The 20,745-nt window shown below is 47.2% G+C and overlaps 1 protein-coding gene across 9 annotated transcripts in view; it reads right to left on the bottom strand.

Annotated features, from left to right (window-relative positions):
- SCTR (secretin receptor) overlaps positions 1–20,745 on the bottom strand; it is an 87,515-nt gene that overhangs the window by 62,074 nt on the left and 4,696 nt on the right. The window contains exon 1 of one of the 9 annotated variants that reach the window (XM_059166645.1): positions 9,220–9,310. The exons of 2 other annotated variants lie outside the window; for them this stretch is intronic. Coding sequence is in view for 5 of the 7 variants with exons in the window: in XM_059166640.1 (XP_059022623.1) it covers positions 8,060–8,128 (69 nt within the window). In the remaining 2 variants the exon portion in view is untranslated. Of the gene's footprint in view, positions 1–8,059; positions 8,653–9,219; positions 9,311–20,745 lie in introns of those variants that run through there. 6 more of the 9 variants (XM_059166646.1, XM_059166640.1, XM_059166639.1 and 3 more) reach the window with 6 other exon arrangements.

The raw sequence follows: 20,745 nt of genomic DNA, 5'->3' as shown, positions 1-20,745 counted from the left end.
ACTGGTCATCAATCTCACTCTTCCTGGCACACATATGTAGGTTGGTATCCCCCCCACCACTGCTACCCTTACATCATTCACCGTACATTCCCCAAGATTTATCTCTGCTTCATTGCGGTCTCGTCTTGTTCCCTTTGACTTTGTGGGTTTCTACCTTTGTGATTCCTTTACTAGCACATTAAGGATGCTTCCAGGGACAGAGTAGATAAACGCCTGCAGTTAATTTGTCATTTGAAACTGTCCTAATGTAACACTTACACATCCTAATGTAACACTCAAATATAATAGAAATGTGTATTTGGTGTTCGTCTCTGGTTCCTGGCATAGTGCTCCTAAATCCCCTTGCAATTTCCTGAGCATTAGGGGTGAGAGAAGCATCTTTTGTTATAATATTGGGTCTTACGCCTCAGTTTCTAATACAAGAGCCTCTAAGACCCTTGAGATCTCCAAAGTGAGGAGTGACTTTGTATATGCTGATAAGATGACTGGAGGCTGGGGGCCCTAGATATGGGGGCTGGTTACCAGAAAGACCAACCATGTGGTGAGAGATTGGAACTTCCAGCTGCCCTTCTGACCACAGGAGATGGAAGAGAGGGCAAAGACTGAGTAAGTCACCAATGGTCAGTGACTTCGTCAATTGTGCCCTTGTCATGAAACCTACATAAATTTCCTACATCAGGGGTTTGAAGAGCATCCATGTTCCCCCTTCCCCACCCTCTGCATCTCTTCCACTTGGCTGTCCCTGACCTGTGGCCTTTATAATAAACCAGTAATGGCAAATAAAATACTTTCCCAAGTTCTGTGAGCCTTCCTAGCAAATTACTGAATCGAAGGAGGAGGTCATGGGAACCCTCAACGTACAGCTGATCAGCCAGAAGTATGGGTGACCCAGGCTCGTGATTCAGCGTTTAAAGTAGGAGCAGTCTTGTGGACTGTGTCCTTAACCCACGGGGTCTCTGCTGATTCCAGATGGGTAGAGTCAGAACTGACTTGAATTTGATTTTTTTAAAAAAGATTTTATTTATTTATTTGAGAGAGAGAGCACATGAGCTAGGGAAGGCGCAGAGGGAGAGGGAGAAGCAGACTTCCCACCACCATCAGGCTTCAATCCCAGTCTGGAGATGCCATGCCAGGACTCAACCCAGGGACTCTGGAATCATGACCTGAGCCGAAGACAAATGCTTAATCCACTGAGTCACCCAGGCGCCCCAGAACTGAACTGAATTTTAGAACACCCGGCTAGTGTCTGCAGGGTTGGAGGATTGGCTGTCAGTGTGAGGAAAAACCGCATATATTTAGCACCATAAGTGAAATATTTTGGGCAGAAAATCCCAAAATTGTTGGTACCAAGAACGGGATGCTACTTGGTATTAAAAAAGGCACCTCAGACAAAAGTACACTTAAAGATATGTATTCCTCCTAAATTCCCTAAGAGCGTATAAGAAAAAAGAACTTTGCTAAATGGTATTTTTCTTTATTATTGTAATTAACCACACAAAAACACACATTACAGGACTTTTCCTCTTCAGGTTCCACTTACTCTATACCCAGCAATTGATTCATCCCTGGGGACATGAAGGTAGATGGGACATAGTTGCTGCTCTTGAAGCTCCTGGCCTGAGGGGTCCAGAGAGGCCAACTGTTCAAGTACACATGGAAGGCAGCGGCCAGATGGCAATGGACCAAAAATGGAGGCAGGGGACTGACCCTCTAGGAGGTGACTCCAGCACTTTGGGAAGAAGTGAAAATCACTTGATCCAGAACGGCTGTACCAGAACATCCCATAAAGAAAAAGGCCTGGATGTGACAGTGGGCAAGCAGATTCTCCAGCAGTGGGCAGTGGATTGAATGTCGGGGTGAGGGCAGAGGACAGTGTGACTCCCATGAGGCTGGTTTGGGTGCCTCCCTAGTTTCAAGAACAGGAAAAACAAAGAAAAGAGAAGAGGTCTTGGGAGCTGGGGTAAGATGAGTCTGGAAGACTGGATTTATGACAAGGGTAGGACTGCTGAGAGAGATCACACCGTAAGAGTGAGGAGAGCAAGGACAAGCCTGGGCAGAGATCCTTCCAGGACCGAGAAGACAGAGTGCAAATGGCGACTGCAAACCCGTGAAGAGGAGAAGCCAAGAGAGTGAGGGTGGAAAGGAGGGTCCCACACCAGATGTCTCGAGACGCCAGGGTCCCGGTGCCACTTTGCCAAAAACAGTCAGGTGTATGCCTGCAGTCTCGGCATCATGATTTACAACCTCCCATCTCTCTCATAAATCCTTTAGTTTGGACCAGAGCAGAAAGGGTATAATGAAGACAGCAAAATGAAAGTTACACAGGAGATGGATTTCAGTGCGTGGTGGGGTGGGTGGCGGTGGGCTGAGAAATCAGAGAAGGTGGAGGCAGGCATCATGGATGCTTCTTCCAAGAAGCTGGCCGTCAGGGGCAGAGATGGAACTGCGGCTGGGAGGCCCAAAGTGCACCTCCTGGGCTGCACAGACCTGGGCAAGTTGACCAGCTGGTGGGGAAAGGCACTTAGTGGAAAATGGTAAAGACTGGGCACAATGGCTGTGTCCTCTCAGGACAGGAACCCTTGTGGATTGGAGTGGAAGGGCTGGGAGCACAGGTGCAGGGACTGGCCAGACTAGCCAGAGAAGTGCCTCTCTTCCACTCGGATGATGCTAGGGACTGAATGTCTGTGCCCCACCCCCACTCCCCAAATTCCTATGCTGAAACCCTATCCCCCATGGGGCTGTATTTGTAGATTGGGCCTGGAGGGCGGTAAGGAAATTTAAACACAGACATAAGGATGGGCCCCTGATCTGACAGGATTAGTGTCCTAAGAAGAGACAATGGAGAGCTCACGCTCTGTCTCTATGCACCTGCTCAGAGGAGAGGTCAGGTGAGGACAAAACAGGAAGAGAGCCCTCACCAAAACCAACTCTGCCGGCTCTCGATCTGGGACATCCAGTCTCTACAACTGTGAGAAAACAAATGTCTGTTGTTTGAGCCTCCCAGTCTGTGGTACTTTGTTACGGTAGCCAGAGCTGAGTGACACAGATGGGAAGGAAGGGAACAGGAGGGTACAATTTTTTTTTTTTTTTTTAAGATTTTACTTCTTTATTTTAGAGAAAGAGAGCACAAGTAGGGGGAAGAGCAGAGGAAGAGGGAGAAACAGGCTCTCCGCCAAGCAGGAAGCCCGATGCGGGGCTCGATCCCAGGACCCTGGGATCATGATCTGAGCTGAAGGCAGACAGGTTAAGACTGAGCCGCCCAGATGTCCCAGGAGGGTATAGTTTAGATACATCTATAAGAACCAGATGTTTGTTGGTCAGAGGAAGTTCATTCTCTGACTCCCAGGAAATAAGAGACAAGCTTGTCTATGGAAAATGAAAGAGGGGTTGGTGAGGTCAGGAACATAGATATCAGGAAGAGCCCACCAGTGAGGGATCGACGTCGGACATCCAGAGGATTCTAGAAAAGACAGGAAAACTTGGGAATGCTGGCAGCATGGTGTGCTGGGACTTCAGGACATGGCCAAGCAGAGATGTCACTTCCCCAAATGCCCCTTGGAATCTTCTGGACACGGAATGCTGAGACTGACTGGGCCTCAGGATATTATTATTTTCTGGAGTCCACAGGAAGGCTGAGCAGCCCTGTTTGTAATGTAAGCAAGTAGATAGGATCTGAGTGTTGTGGGTTTTACCTTGGGCTGCAGGTTGTCCCAATGCCTGAGTGAAGGTCAGTGGGGAGAAACCTCGGCTTGCTAAATAAAGGCAGGGAAGTGAAGAGCAACTCAGGGGACACTGGAGAGCGCCACTATGGTGGTGTCACTCTCAGCCTGGTAATGAAGTCTGGGCTTTCAAAGACAGGTGCCAGAAGAGAGCTCCGCCCTCCCTCCTCCCGGCCCGGCCGCCAGCTAGAGGAAGCCAGAGGGCAGGGGACCAGGGGACTAGGTGGAGAGAGGTGGGCTCCATGGGACCACTGAAAGATGATGCCAAAGCTAAGAGAAGAAGCTCCCTAAAGAGTCTGGGAAGTGCACCACCTGGTTGATTTTGTGACCCCAAGCTCATCTCTGGCCCCTTTAATAAAATGCTGGTGTAATTCATCTTTGTGTTTTATAAATTGATTAAATTAAACAGAAATGAATGTCACTTTGAGAGTGAATTGGGAGAGAATTTTGTGACAGCACCTTGGGGACAGAGACCAGCGCAGGCCTCTTTCTGGGAGATGTCGGTGCTGGTTAGGAATCTCGGAGTTGGGTCCTCACACCACATCTGGGCGTCTGGGCGGGCGGCCCTGACTAATGGCTTCACCTCTCTGAGCCTCTGCTGCTTCTTCTGCACAATGAGGGTGACAGGAGTGCTGGATAAAGGAAGTCCTTATCATCATCCTCATCATTCACATTTATCTTAGAGACAGTAACAATTCCAAAAGAAATCCACAAATATTTCCCTAGAAAAAGAGAAGGTAATTTTTCGGGGATATAAAAAATCCCAGGGGTGCCTGGGTGGCTCAGTGGGTTAAGTGTCTGCTTTTGACTCAGGTCATGATCCCAGGGTCCTGGGGTCAAGACCCGCGTCAAGCTCTCCACTTAGAGGGGAGCCTGCTTCTCCCTCTTCCTCTGCCTGCGGTTCCCCCTGCTTATGCGCTTGCTCTACCTCTGTCAAATAAATAAATAAATTCTTTTTAAAAAATCCCAGAGAGCCTCCTCTGAAGAGTTGTCCGTAGCCAGCTCCTCAGGTGACCCTTGCCAGTCCTCCTGAAATTCTGCTTCCGGTTGTCACAGAGCTTGTCAGCAGCCCCTGGAAGCAGGAGCACCATGGGCTGTTCCCCCAAGCCAGGACTTTTTCTGTCTCGGAGCCATCCACTGATACAAGATAGAGAGAGGAGGGAGAGTGAGAAGGAGGCTGGAGAAGATCAAGCCCATTGTTGCACAAGCCATTTTGTCTGCAAGTGGGTCGGTTCATCGGGTACCTTGGCTCCAATTCCCTGTCACCAAACCCATGGTCCTGAAACCCACATGCAATAAACCACTATTGCTAGTTCTGCTTGTGCCTTTCCCCTGACACAGGACAAGCTTTAAGGCAGTGGTTCTTGACTGGGGGAGTTCTGCCCTCTCTGCTTCCCAGATGACATCAGGCAACGTCTAGAGACATTTTTCTGCGGGCACGACATGGAGAGGTGCTCCTGGCTTCGAGTGGGCAAAGACCAAGGATGGTGCTAGATGGAACGCGATTCACGGGAAAGTCCCCCATGACAAAGACATCTATGATTCCCCTCTCTCTTCCGTGTCCCCATTATTTCTTCCCTGTGACTTTCTCTACGCTGAGGGAGGGCCGAGCTCCCTTCCTGGCACCCCTTGCTAAAAGCCCAGATTTAATATCCGGGGTTACAGTGTCAAAGTTAAGAAACCTCACCTGAAGGAAAAGGCAGCCCTCTCCACCCGATTTAACTCACTAAGATTATCAAGCTGGCGGTTTGCCTGCTTCCACGGATTTTAAAAAGCCCTACCTTGAGTGACTGTTTTGCATTGGCTTCATGCACTTATGTACAATTTTCTAAGCAACTTGCCTTCAAGGTGTCCTTGTTTATTACTTGGCACTATACGGAAGTGCCCCAGTTTAGGACACTCCTTTTGGATGTCATCATTTCATTCATTCACTCAACCAACACACGCTCACTGAGCTCCTCCTTACACTGTGACAGGCTCTAGGGAGAGGGGATGAATGAGACAACATGTCAAAGTGTGCGCACTGGGGAGCAGGAGGGGGACAGACGGGCTGGTGAATAATCTTGATCTAGTTCCAATTAAAGGTCCTCAGGAGGTTCATGGGGGTGGGACAGCAAAGGGAGGCGTGGTCCACGTTTCCTATGGAGGTCTCAGAAAACTGGCCCCTTCAGCCATAGTCACTTTCTGATTTCCATTTACAAGTGACTTTCCTGACACTTCACTGTGTAGAAAGGAAAGGGGGTAGGCTGGGTAGCAATAATAAGCAATTTGGTCTAATGATGCCTCGTTAGGAAGTTGCCTATAACCTCATTCAATGGGGGAACCGAATGAATAAAAAATTGGTCAAATGTCCTTAAATCTCCAAATCAAATGTTTGAGTCAAAGAAACAGAAGGTAAACAGGGTTTCAAAGGCTGGGAAATACTCCAACCAAAGTAGGTCAGTTCCATTCTTATTTATTAAAAGAGTTCTTGCCAAGAAGTATAAGAATTCAGGTCTGACTAAGCCCATAAAATACCCAGAGGACAAAGACTTAGACATAGGAAACCATCTTGTGATAATACAAGGCAGGACATGAGTGTATGAAAATGACATGTAAAGACCAAGGACACAAGGGAGAGTGCCCTGGGTGACCAGGATCAAGAGATCTGGGTTCTAGCCCCAGCTTCGCTGCTAACTTGCTGGTTCAGGGCAGCTCTCTTTTCTCTGTGGGTCTCAGTCTGCTCGTCTGTAAAACAAGGCAATTGATCCAGAGGATCATGAAGCAGCTTTCCAAGGCACACTGAAGACTCACACCAAGTGAAAGTTCTCATTTCCCCCTCTGCCTATTATTGACATAACCTGGGGTCCCCCCAAGACTAAAAATGTAGGTACAATCTCAGTCCTGAGGCCAAGGCACCTGGTAATTTCTTCTGACAACCTCAGGGTTACTGCAAATACTTAATTAGGAAGGAGGGGGAAGGTGATGAGGAAACTATTAGCTCTTCCATCCCTGGGCACTGAGTACAACATACCCCAGAGGCTTTGAACTGTCCCCAGTGTCCTGGGTGGCATTTCCTCACACTGGGAGTTCAGATTAGTGAGTGGGTACTATTGTTCTAGCACCTTCCAACCACCCACTGTGCGCTGGGCACTCTGCCTCAATTATTTCATTGAAACCTTCCCTGCCACTGGTGAGAAGAGGCTCCAGGGTTACAAGGGACCTGGGAACGCGAGGGTCCTAAATTTCTACTTTTCCAAACTACAGCTGCTAGAATGTCACCAAGCTGTGACTATCAACACTCCCATTAGCTCTGGGAGGGAACATTTTTCTTATAATCAACCCGGAGAGGACTACAGGAAGGCAAGGTCATTGGACACCAGGAAGGACTCACCCAGGACAGAGACTGGAGACTCTGAATTGGGTCCCCAAGCACTTTTCCTGGGGAGTTCTTGGGACAGAGGCCTTGAGGGCCAGTTTGGAATGCTGGTAGGAAGAAGTGGTTCTGGAATCTGCATCCCCCCCCCTCCACACACACACACTTCCCACACCACCACCCCTCCCCATTCCTTCCATCCTGGCTGTCTGGGTGCAGCGACTCATTCACAAATCCCAGTGGGAGAGGCCCTGGATTCCAAAGAGTTCCAGTGGGAAAGGAAAACAAGCCCCCCCCCCCCTCTGCTTTTCTTTTCTTTTCCAGCTCCTCCCTGGACGCACCCCCGCCCCCCCGACATTCAGACATTAGGGAGCCAAATCCCAAAGGGGAGGGAGGGGGCTGCAAACAGTCCCACCATAGACAGACCCGAGATGTTCCAGACAGAGCTTTCTGAGGTTTTCCTTTCTGCAGCCCGTGTGTGTGTGTGTGTGTGTGTGTGTGTGTGTGTGTGTGTGAGAGAGAGAGAGAGAGAGAGAGAAATGTCAAGGCTTTGAGACCGACAGACCTGGGCTCCAATATCAACTTTCCTTAGGGCAAGATTTTTTGGTCTCTTAGAGTCTCTGTTTCATAAAGAGAGGGGGTGACAATATCAACCTGGCCAGCCGATCAGGAGGTTTCAATGAAATAATTGGGGCAGAGTGCCCAGCGCACAGTGGGCTCTGCCGGGGGTGTCTCCAGTGTTTCCGTCGAGGCACAGCCTGAAGGAAGGGATGGCGTGGAAGGGAGAGAGGTTTATCTTAGGGCTCCCTTTGCCCTATGCACTTGCTGTTTTTCTCTGGGGGCGAGGCTATCTGGCGAGAAGCTGATAGAGATGATCCTGGGGGGGAGGGCAACGGGGTGTAAGAGTTCCCCCAGCTCGGGGGAAGATCTGGGGACTCCCCCACGCCCACCTCGCGTGGGACCCGCGGAGGGGAGCGGTACTCACCGTATGTGCAGTGCAGGCCAGCAGTAGCAGGAGCAGTGGCGGCGGCCACAGTAGCAAGCGGGGACGCATGGTGCCCAGCGCGCTCCCCGAGGGGCGCCTCGACGGCCGCCCACCTCTGCGCACCCCGCGGCCTTGGAGCTCAGCGCCCTCCGCGGGGTCCCGCGCCCCGGCCGGTCGCCGCGTCCGGAGCAGCCATGGGTGGGTCACCCGACCCGCGGTGAGCCCCAGGACTGCTCCTCCTCGGAAGAGGTGGCTGCGCACGCTAAGCCGCCCAGCCCATTGATAAGGACCAGAGGCGCTACGGGCGCTCCTCCACCCAGCCCAGACTGGCAGGGGGCCGGCGCACCAGGAGCGCAGGGGAGGAGGAGGAGAAGGAGGGAGGGCGCGGGGGGGCCGCAGCCGGCTCCCGCAGGCTCAGCCCGGGGGCGGAGGGGACCAGGAGAGGGCACGCTGCCTTAGCTTCAACGCTGCAACACCCTGGAGTCCGGAAAGCGCGCTAAGTTCCAGAGCAGCTCTGCCGCACCCTGGCTGGCCGCGGATGAGCTACGGATGACACCTTTTCGAGTCTCGCATCTATTGATACCCACATTCGAGTTAAAAGGTTGTGCCAGTGCCCTGCAGACATAGAGGGTGCTCCGTAAATGCCTTGGCATCTATCGGGTGGCACAGCGACGTGGCACTCCATCTCCAATTTTCATTTTGTGTTTCATTATTAAAGTCATACCCGCTTATTCTAGAAAATTTTCATTCCCATGCGTGCCATTGCACAAGGCGGTGTGAATGATCAGGTGAGACCCAGGTGGATCCTGTGGGACACCCAGGCGTTTTGGGGGGCTGCACTGACGATAAACCCTTAGAGGCTTTGTGCTCCTGGTGTCCTCAGGCAGGTCTCCCTACTCTGAGTGCCCGAGGACTTGGAGGCTGGCTTTTAGCCTCTCAGTACAAGGTACCCTTAAATGGCTCTTACCCAATTTTTTCTTTCTCTGTTTTTGTGCCCATTCCTTCCCTCTTGGCTCTTCCATCTTGACCTTTCTCCCCACACTTTTGTAAGGGCATATTTAGCCAGAGCGGCCCCATCCCGGTTGAACTGCCATTTTGTTGTTTATGCTGTAAAACTTAAATTGACCCTGCCCCCTCCCCCCCACCCCAGAGGAACTTACTTAAAAACCAGTCCTGGAAACCAGTCCTAGGTAACAAAGTCCAATACAAGGGTGGGTCAGGCCAGGTGGAGGTATTCAATCAGTGGGGGCACATACTGTCTCCTAGCTACCAAGGAGTATGGGCCCCGCCTTTTGGGCACCTTTTGGGTGCCAAAAGGTGATAGACTGGTTCAAATGTCTACTAGGGTAAATTGTAATTCAATTGGTCACTTATGTGTGACCTAACATGATTGTGCAGCTTTCTCTGGGTGTTACAATCTCATTGGCCACCTGTGTGTGGCCAGGCCCAACCACATGGCCTTTGCTCTATAAAAGTTAGCCTGTGAAACAGAGAGAGGTCACCCTCTCTTGTAAGAGGTTCGGCCCCGAATGTTCAGTTTGATTCTTGATGCTTGGTGTGAAATAAAGCTTCGCTTGACCTTCACTTTGTATCAGTCACGCTCCTTTAATCACGGACCCATTATTGGCGGACCCAACATTGGGGACCCAACAATTTAAGTACACATCAGCCACTTGAGTTCCCCCCAACCCCCTTAGGGACATTATGCCTGTTTGACAGAGAAGGGCACTGAGGATGCAGGAAGGTCAATGATGCTGCTGGGTCCCCGGAATTCAGAAGGTCAGATGGGAAAGCCTGGCTAACCCTGATACCCTGATTTTCTGTGCCTGACCTCTGGTCAGATGACTAATCTGCCCTTTAATTTATTTTATTTTATTATTATTTTTTAAAGACTATTTATTTGACACACACACACACACAGAGAGAGAGAGAGAGATCACAAGCAGGCAGAGGGCAGACAGAGAAAGGGGGAAGCAGGCTCCCCGCCAAGCAGAGAGCCCAATGTGGGGCTCGATCCCAGGACCCTGAGACCATGACCCGAGCCGAGGGCAGAGGCCTTAACCCACTGAGCCACTCAGGCACCCCAATATTATTATTTTTTAAAGCTAACTTGCTCTCAAAGCAACATATTCTAGCCCTTAGCAGCCTTCCTTGCCTGAAGAGGCTATTGATAAGGTAAGGTTGGCAGATCGCAGCAAAAACAGAAGGGGGAAAAACTGCTTTCAGCTCTCAAGTCCACAGTCAATGCCCAGGATATATCAGCCTAAAGTATATATGAACATGAACTCCTTTGTAAGAACTTCTGCTGTGGAAATACTCACCCAAAGACTCAGTGCACTATGTGCAAGGATGTATGTGGAAGCACGAGTACGGTAGTGGAGAATAGGAGGTGAAGTGTGTGGAAGGGGAACACACTGCCCCACCCTTGATGTTTCCTTCCTCCCTGAGTGCAGCCATTAGTATAATCCTCCTGACCTTTCTATACCCCCTCAGTCAGGCCCTCCCCCTATCTCTCTCTCTCTCTCTCACACACAGACACACACACACACACACACGCAGAGGTGGGGAGAGCTCTATGTGACCCATGCATTTGCGGTAAGGACTGGCAAGAGATTCTGCATCCTGCCCGGACCTTTCCTTTGATAGCTCCCCCACCTGCAGAAAGCCGATAAGTGGATTGTCCTCCCCGGGCTGTTATTGCTGGTCAAGGCTCTGCCTATGTTCATCCAGTATCACCAGTGACAAGGTGGTCTAAATAATTATGCAGTTCAGTTTCAGAAAACCCGCTTGCCCACAGGTATAAATGCATACTCCAAGATCAGCTTTATCGCTCATGAAAGTGATATTTGACCTCATCTGTCTGGAGTTTCTTTCTTTCTTTCTTTCTTTTTTTTTTAAGATTTTATTTATTTGACAGAGATCACAAGTAGGCAGAGAGGTAGGCGGGGGTGGGGGAAGCAGGCTCCCTGCTGAGCAGAGAGCCCAAAGCAGGGCTCGATCCCAGGACCCTGAGATCATGACCATCTGAGCCAAAGGCAGAGGCTTAACCCACTGAGCTTATTTCTTAAATGGTTCAAGACTCAGGCTGGAAAGAATGTTGTTGCTCCCTAAATGTACATCAGAAACGCATGCCATGGGGACTTGCCATTTTTGCTGTATAAACCTCGTGTTGCTCAAATATGTTCTGTAACCACAGTGTGAATTGCTTTTTTGATAGGAAGAAATTTCAAGAAAACAATACAAAAATGGAATCTGTGCTCTATACCAGAGCCTCATGATCTCCGGTGAAATAGCAGAACCACATTTGTTCTGGACATTTAATAAATTCTGGCCTATGGCACGCCATTCTTCCTTACATGGGAGGCTCTGCCTCTCAGAGCATTGAGAAAAGGGTCTGAAGTGTTTCATGAGAAGCCCATTCACAAGCCACTGATGCAGTTAGTGGCCTTAGAAAACCTATCTGAGAAAACAGTTTCATAATAGGGGTGGAAGGAAAGAGGGAGGGAATTAACAAGGTAGTTAGCACCTGCCAGGTGCTAGCTGGAGAACCTTTTAGGCATTTAGAGTGTGTTACCATAGCTAGTCCTCCAGGATTGTATGAGCGATGTTTACTTTCCTCGATCAATGAGATGGGAACTCACGGCTTAGGGAAGGTAAGTACTCACCTCCAATAACACAGCTAACAAGGGGGTAGGGGCAGGATTTGAACCCAGGAGCCTCTGCCTTTATCTTTTGCACTGTACTTTATTACCCTCTGGCTTCCAAAGTGTTTTGGAACACACCGTCTTATTTGACCCTTAAAACAGCCCTCTGGGGGTGGCGGTACCAGTAGTCATGGCCTGGCAGGAGAGGGAGAACACTTTGCACAGGCGGTTTCACTGAAGAGTGTTTAATGAAAGAATCATTGAGGTGCGGGGGTGTGGGAAAGGTTACGGGAACTAACCAGGGACAGTGAGGTGCCAGGGACTAGCAATGACGAACCTGAAAAGGATGGCAAAAACTCTTTCCTTGATGAAACTTGAGCTCAACTCCTCAGAGCCAGGACCCCTCTGTCTCTGGCCTGCCCAGCCCAGTCTCAGCAAGAGTCCCACCATCCTCAGCTTAGTGACAATCCCTCCAACTCTGTTTTTTTTTCCCCCTTCCATCTCTTGATAGATGACCATCCTTGATCTCTGATGAAGTTCCTCATCTCCCACCTCTGGTGTCCCAATCCTGGCCTGCCTTCAGCAAGAGTCCTGCTAAGTCCTGCTAGCAAGAATCTCCCACCCTTGATGTCTCCTCTCTTTATTTATTTTTAAGATTTTTATTTATTTATTTGACAGACAGATCACAAATAGAGAGGCAGGCAGAGAGAGACAGAGAGAGAGAGAGAGGAGGAAGCAGGCTCCCTGCTGAGCAGAGAGCCCAATGCAGGGCTCCATCCCAGGACCCTGAGATCATGACCTGGGTCGAAGGCAGAGGCCTTAACCCACTGAGCCACCCAGGCACCCCTTGATGTCTCCTCTTAATGATTTTCTGTCCCCTGTCCCCATCACCCTGCTCCTTGGCCATAAATCTCCACTGGTCCTTGTTGTGTTCCAAGCTGAGCTGGGTTTTTCTTCACTGTTGCAATACCCCCATAGTAACAGTCTTGAATAAAAGTCTTCCTTACCATTTTAGCAAGTGTCACAATAATGAGATGTGATGAGCCTGTAGCTCAAAATCCCACATTTGGGAGGTTGCCTTGCTGGTACCAGAACTCTGATCTTCAAGTCTCCAGCCCTGAATTGTTTCTGTCCCCCACGCATCACCCCCAACTTTAGTGATGGAAAACCACAGCAAGTATTTATTATCATTTCACAGCTCTGGGGGTTGACTGCCCTCAGCCAGACAGTGCTTATTCAAAGTGTCTCCCAGGGGCATCCGGGGGCTCAGTTGATAAAGCAGCAAGCAGCAAGCAACCTGGCTCAGATTTAGATCTCAGGGTCATGGGATTGAACCCCAGTAGGGCTGCGTGCTCAGCGGGGAGTTTTCTTAGGACTCTCTCTCTCTCTCCCTTTGCCCCTTTCTTCATCCCCTCTCAAATAAATCAATAAATCTTGAAAAAAAATTTAGTGTCTCCCAAGGTTACAGTCAGACTGTGGCTAGGACCAGAGTTACCTTGAGAGGCGCTTGGTCACATGGCTAGGGCTGGAGCAGCTGGGGTTCCTCAGGTATTTCCTGCTGTTTCTGTGTGCTTTCTCCACCTGGTCTCAGTGACAGGCAGCTTCCTAGAGGCTCATGATCCCAAAGGTGTGCATCCCAAGATCGAGTAGGAAACTTGTGTTGTGATTGATGTTGTGACTGATGACCCAGCCCTGGAAATCCCCAGGGCTGCTTCTCTTGCTTTGTATTGCCTACATTGCCAATCTGTCTATCATCATCACTAACTCAGAAAAGGAACTGGTGAGCCCTGGCAGGCTCCACTGCCAACTGGTTACATCGGGGTGTGGGGGGAGCAGACGCGGTTGGGGGAGATCACAAAATGGGCAGACAAATTGATTGAAAGGAGAGAGCTGCTGGCTGGGTTTGCCCACACTGCTTTTCAACCAACTCAAGATAAACTTGTGTGCAAGAGGAGCCAATAACTCAAGAGAAAGGGAGAGATTTATTTTGAGTGCCTACAGCACAGGGAGGTGGCTTGCTCAGTTCTTAACAACCTATCTTCCCAGCCCACAAGATGTGATGGGATTTGATGTTTGAGTACGGGAGCAAACTGTCAAGAAAGAATCTTTGAGATGTTTTCAATGCAAAAAAGTGGTTTTATTAAAGCACAGGGACAGAACCCGTGATCAGAAAGAACTGCTCTGGGATTTTAAGGAGCAACTGATTATAGGCTTTTAAGCTGGGAGACAAAGGTAGTTCCCAAACGGACTTTCATATGTGAAAGAAGACTGGACGCCTGGCTATTGTCAAACTAAGGTTGTTTTCCTGTACAAGGTATTAACATTAAGACAGTTGGGAGTTTCTGGAGGAAGGTCCTACTCTGCCTATCTCAAGTATTTGACCATGGGCTGCGGGTTATACGGAAATTTAATTTTATCTACTATTCTTTTGCCTTTGTTCTCCGCATCAAGATGGACATCTAGAGTCTTACAGAGAGAGCTTGCAGGGGTGGGACATGCAACAGAGCAGGCACAGAGCAGTGGTCATAGGTGAGGGTTAATATGTGTTCAACCCACGATCATGGTGGGGAAGGGGTAGTGTGGGATGTGGTCTTCTAGATATTCCATTGCTATAAGGGCTTTTTTGCTCTGGCGCCTGAAATATTCCAATTATTGCAAAATGTCTTGTCAATGCCTCAAGAAAGTGTGATAAGAAATAAGCACAATGGTTTTAAGTTAGAGCTGAGTTAAGGGGTCTTGTCTATTTCTGATTATAACTGTTGGGGTCTATAGTTTAGCAAGAGGGTTCACTGACATTCAGACAAAAGCCTGCCCAGATCAAGGGAAGGCAGCATAGACTCAACCTCCTGATGAGAGAATGAAAAGATTCTGGAAGAGCGTATGAAACCATAAACACCGTTTTGACCATTGGGGGGAAATACCAAAGTATACACTCTCTAAACTTCATTATAACCCCCATGAGTGATGGAGAGGGGCCATCTCTCTGTCTCTCTCTTTTTTAAAAAAGATTTATTTACCAATTAGAGAGAGAGTGAGGGTGGAGGACAGAGGGAACAAGAGAATCTCAAGCAGACTCCCTGTGATTGTGGAGCCCAACCCAGGGCTCAATTCCAGGATCTTGAGATAATGACCTGAGCTGAAATCAAGAGTCAGACACTTAACCGACTGAACCACTCGAGTGCCCTATCTCTTTGATTTTTATGACTTTCTATCTAGGTCTTGATTCTAATCCTTTTCTCCCATTACCCCTGCCTGTAGAGTGGGACATAAAAACCAAACCTAAGTTATGAACACCCCAAACATAAGTTCACCTTTTCATGACAATAGTTTAGAAATTACCCTGAGGATGGAAGATCCTCTATTTGGTTCCAGGGTAACTTGTTCTCCATTGGTTTCATATAGATATTCTTATCACCCCAGGGAGGCAGAACTCTGATGGGTACCAGAATGTGTGAAACCCATCAGATATGCCATTTTACACCAAATATGCCATTTTGGTGTAAGGATTATTTTGAAAAAGCTGATGAGAACTACCAGCCACAGGAAAAGCTCTTTTCCCAACCCCTTTCTGACTGCCTAATGATAAAGTATAAATACTCCTTTTTGTAAAGAAAATTTACATTTATAAAGGAAATTTTCACTTGCTAAAAAAAAGTCTGTACCTGGAAGAGAGTTATGCCCCAAGAGAACTCCTATCACCTGAGAGACATCCACATAACAATCAAACCTTATTCATCATACATTTCCCTCCCTCCTCTTCCACAACTTGCTTCCCCAGCCCAGAAGCCCCCAAACCTCTAGTTCCTTTGTTTAACCTAAAATAGTATCTATACTTCAATCATCTGACCGCCTCCCCAAATTTCATTTCCTTGTGAAATTTCAGTGGTCATTACAACTGCTTTCGCTTTTGTTAACCTGTCTTCTATCAGATTGATTTGCAAGCTTCAGCCATTGAGCTCTGAAGGGTAGGGGTAAAAAAATTTTCCTCCCCTGCAATACAATCCCTCAAAAGCTAAATTTGAAAAATCTCTGGTGCCTGAAGAGAAAAAGATCTTTTCTCTTCTTCCTTCTTTTTTAGCATTTCCTTTAGAAAACTGGTAATTAGAAATCGCCTCCATCTCTTTGAGATGTATGTAAATGTTTTTTAAAATCAAAATGAACCTATTACCAGTTTTGAATCTGGGAATGGTTTTCTTGAAGACAGTGAATCTACGTCTGTGAAAATGGATACCAAGGCTCGGGGATGCCCCAGCCCTCTGTCACTGTGGGAGGTTAGCACAGACACTTGGCTCCAAGTTGTAATTTCCTGCTTGTCAAAATGATAGAAGTCTTTTTATTTTCCCTTTGGGTAAAGACAATTAACTTGTGTGTGTAAGGAATTGCGTGTGCCTGGCTCTATAAAAGGGTAAGATTTCTATTTGTCTTTGCCATCTCTTTTGTGGTTTGTCAAGGATGTACATCTCAGGCTGGTTTAACGTTTAATAATAAAACCGAGTCATTCTTTTCTTCCTTTGGTGGCGAAGATTCACCTGCTTGACTAGAGATTTTGTTTTCAATTACTTCTCCAACATGAAATCATTTTTTTGTATTTTTCCAGGAGCAATAAACACTTGTTAGAGAACTAATTAAGCACAGTCATTTCATGAATATTCATTGAGTACCTATTCTGTTTCTTGGGGCCCTGCCAGAATGATGGAAGCCTAGGGCAATTGCCCGTGGCGATCTCAGCCCCTTGCACAAAGCCTGGGGTACTTTAATTGCAACCCCTTTCAGGAGGCCCAGCAAGATGATGGAGGCTGGTGGTCAAGGCTTCTGAAGTTTATGTAACCCCACAGTTAACAGACCCATTGGTGGGCTGAAGTGAGCAACTACGGAATGTATGGTGGAGGAGATTGTAAACTATGATACATTCTATGGGAGCCTGTACTGAGAGACCAGACCCAACCTTGAGGGTGAATGTATGAGGTCACCCTTCTCATGGGTAAAATATATTTCAATATCGATAATTTTATAAGGTTCAATCTAATAGACATCTGTTGGTGTGTCTGGCCAGCCTCCATTCCCCCTTCTTCTGGTACAAGGATCTTCCCTTACCCTCCCCTACTCTCAGAACTTGTGGCTTGGGTGAGGCTTTTACCAACAGCAACCCCAGGGTGAGCACATGACCCAGACCTAGGTGAGGAGAGGCCTCACCACCAGCTAGCACAGTAATTGGTTCAGGGATGGGCACATGATTGATGCTAAGCCAATAAGAGTGGCACCACTAAAACCTATGCATGAGCATTATACTAAGCTAGCAGCAAGATGGCAGCCCTCCCACATCGTGAAGAGTCCTGGCTGAGAATGAAACCAACATGGAGTAGAGAACAAGAGACTAAGAAAGACAAGATCTTAACACCATCTCTGGCACCTAGATGCAGCTGTGACTGAAGCCTCCCTTGATAGAAGATAGGTAGGTAGAGAGACACAATTTTAACTTTTTTACTTTTTAATTCTTTCTGTCACTTAAATCCATTTCTGTCACCTGTAACAATGTCCCCTGGCATACACATAAGGAAGGCTTCTCCAGGGAAAGTGACTTTTGAGCAGAAGGACTGATTTGGGGATAGGGGTGGAGGACAGCATTGGGAGTGAGGAATCGGCTGTCCCTGGGTCTCTGGGTTTAAGGCCTTCACCAAATGACTACACTAATGAAATGAACTTGCTCTGCCCCTTCAGCTGCTCAATAAACCAAACAAAGAGGTCTGTCCTCTCTTGAATGTGAGCTTTTCTGGAACCCAGCTAATGTATTATTGATGAGCCATAAATAATGGGGCAAGCATGATTTCCTATTCAGTGCTAAAGTACAAAGGTATAACACTGACATTTTAATGAGGTTTTTATGGTCCAGCTCACTGTTTACACTCTGGAAATGTAGGTTGGCTCTCTCAGGAAAGCAGTTTTTCCTTTACTTTTCTCATTTTCCTCCTCCATTTGTCAGCATCCTTTTAAATATTTATGTGAAATATTATCATTAAGACAGATCAAATAAAGGAGAGCAAATAAAACCATATCTGAAAGACAATGTTCCCAGTGTTCCCAAGGCCTTATCTTCACTGGAGGGAACAAAGAAAGATCAGGTGTACCCCGATCTCCCAGAGGCCCCCACATTTCTGCCTGATTAGGCAGTTTGGCTTGGCATACAGAAAAGAATGCTGGCAGCAAACAAACCTGGATTCAAATCCTGACTTAGGCATCAATTTGCCATGTGACCTTGGGCAGTTACCTAAGCCCTCCAGGGCTAACACCCTCTTCTGTGTAATGGGGCAAATAACATCCATCTTTCAGCATTATCACAAGGTTGAAAAAAAAAAAAAGATCAGTGCAATTAAACAGCCTGCATATACAACTTCAGATGCATTTGGCTCCAGGTAATGGACAAACCAGCTCAAATTGGCTGAAGTAGTGATAGGGATGAAGAGTGGCTCACATGACTGAGAGCCCAGAGACAGCATAGTTCAAGGTGGACTCATGCGTGGTTCAGGTTCTGTTTGCATGTGGGTCTCTTGGCGCGGTCTTCCCTTGATTTGAATAAGCTCAGGCTGATAGCAAGATGGCTACAGCAGTTCTATACCCTCCCATGCATAGTCAGGGCCAGAGAACAGAGAATGTGGTACTCCCTTAAGATACTGACACTTCTCCATTGAGAGGTGGAGTCTGTTGGGGAGGAAGAATTTACTCTGCCTGTCGAGGTCCTTCTAGCTGGACTAGGAATCTAGTGGACCCAAAACAGATGAACGGGAAAGAGTCAAATTTAATATCATGTATTTGGGGAATCCACACAGACACGAAATTCCTAAGACAGGTGAAATAAGTTATATATGTCATTCTGAACTAAGAAGGGGGGGTACAGGTCAGGGACTTCAAAGGGAAAAAAAGCAATTCCCAGGAAGATGAAAAAGAGTAAATGCTTGGTAAACAAATGTTTTCTGGGCCCCTCAAAAACAAGGGGACCTAAAGGACTTTGATTAAACAGGCCTTGCTGGGTCCTTCCCTGCATGCCATACCTAGTTCATAGTATAATGTAGTTTTCTGTGGTGATAGCTCCCTTCCTGGACCAGTTCCTCTATCTACATTCTTTTCAGGGAGTAGGTGGGGAAGATAAACAGCTTTTCCTAGATCTGCTGGGTATTGATTATTTGCTTTTTAAATCAAAATAATCTTTATGCCAGAGTGGCCCATCTTGGAGTGGCCTGCCCCTACAAGTCTATGCAGGGGCCAAGGGCAGGCCACTCCAACCCTGAGATCAAGACCTGAGCTGAGATCAAGAGTTTAGTGCTTAACCAATTGAGCAATCCAGGGGATCTGTGGGGATACCTGAGGGGATTTGTGATATGGCTCAACCAATAGAATGAGTTTGGAAGTGGTCCTGCACAACTTTCAAGGCTAGGTCATAAAGCTAGCTTATGCCTGACTCTCTCCTGGAACATTTGTCTTTGGATCTAGTGAACATTTTGGGAGAAAGTCCAGGCCACGTGTGGGTATTTTGGCCTAGAGACTCATCTAGGTCCCCAGCGGACAGCTTTAGCACCAACCACCAAATGATGCCTTCAGACAAGTCCACCTCCCAGCTTTTGGGTCTACAAGCCATCTCTGCTGTGCCCTGTCTGAATTCCCTTCCCACAAAAACCATGAAAGAATAAAGGATTATAGATCTAAGTCACTAAGTTTTAGGTACTTTTTTATGGAGCAATACACAATGAATACAGCATAAAATTTCTTTAAAATCCTAAAAGACAAAAACCATTAAGAGCAAAGTCAAATGATAAACTAAGGAAACTTTTTGCAACAAAAGACTGTAATATAGAGAGTGCTCCAGTGATTCAATAAGAAAAAAATCAAGAACCGGATGGGAAATGAGTAAAGGACATGAACTTGCAGAATAGGCAACATAAATGTCTTATAAACATATGAAAGCATACTCAGTTTTACTTATCATTAGAGAGCTACAAAACAAATCCATACTGAAAAACTATTCTTCACCTACTGGACTGACAAAAACATGAAGGTTTTATAATATCTTCTGGTAGTGAGGTCATAAGGAAACCAGTCCTCTGATACCTTATAAGTAGGAGTAAAATTAAGACAAAGGCCATGGAGGGCAACCTCAATAGTTAATCAATATTACAAATGCACTGACCCTCTGACCTAACACTTCTACTCTGGGAACTTTTCCTATAGATACACTCACATGCCTATGAATGAAGGTATGTACAAGTTTATAGAAATGGCACGTGCACTTATATAAATCATTACAACATTGTTTATATAGCAGAAGATCAGGAACAACCTCAATATTCAATAATAGCAAACTGATTATAGAGTGATAGAATTTCTGCAGCTAGAAAAGAACAACGAAGAAGGGGGTGCCTGGCTGGCTCAATCAGTAGAGCATGTGACTCTTGATCTCAAGGTTGCTAAGTTCAAGCCCCATTTGGGTGTAGAGATTACTTTAAAAAAATAAAATAAAGTCTTTAAAAAAAAAAGAATGAGGATAATACTTCATGCACAAATATGGAATGATTACCCAGATATATATATATATTTTTTTTTTAAAGATTTTATTTATTTATTTGACAGAGAAATCACAAGTAGATGGAGAGGCAGACAGAGAGAGAGAGAGAGGGAAGCAGGCTCCCTGCCGAGCAGAGAGCCCGATGCGGGACTCGATCCCAGGACTCCGAGATCATGACCTGAGCCGAAGGCAGCGGCTTAACCCACTGAGCCACCCAGGCGCCCACCCAGATATATTTTTAAGTAGAAGAAAAGAGGAAACAGAAGAGTGAGCTATTGGGGTTTCTATTTTTAATTTACTTATTTTTAAAGAATTATTTACTTATTTTAGAGGTGGGAGAGCAGCAGAGGGAGAGAGAGAGAATCTCAGGCAGACTTCCTGCTGTGCATGGGGCCCAACATGGGGTTCAATCTTATGACCCTGCAATCATGACCTGAACCAAAATCAAGAGTTAGACACTTAACTGACTGAACCACCCAGGCATCCCT

The sequence above is a fragment of the Mustela lutreola genome, chromosome 3, assembly GCF_030435805.1.
Source record: "Mustela lutreola isolate mMusLut2 chromosome 3, mMusLut2.pri, whole genome shotgun sequence".
In the NCBI taxonomy this organism is placed as follows: Eukaryota; Metazoa; Chordata; class Mammalia; order Carnivora; family Mustelidae; genus Mustela; species Mustela lutreola.
This window is presented reverse-complemented; position numbering and strand designations above follow the sequence as displayed.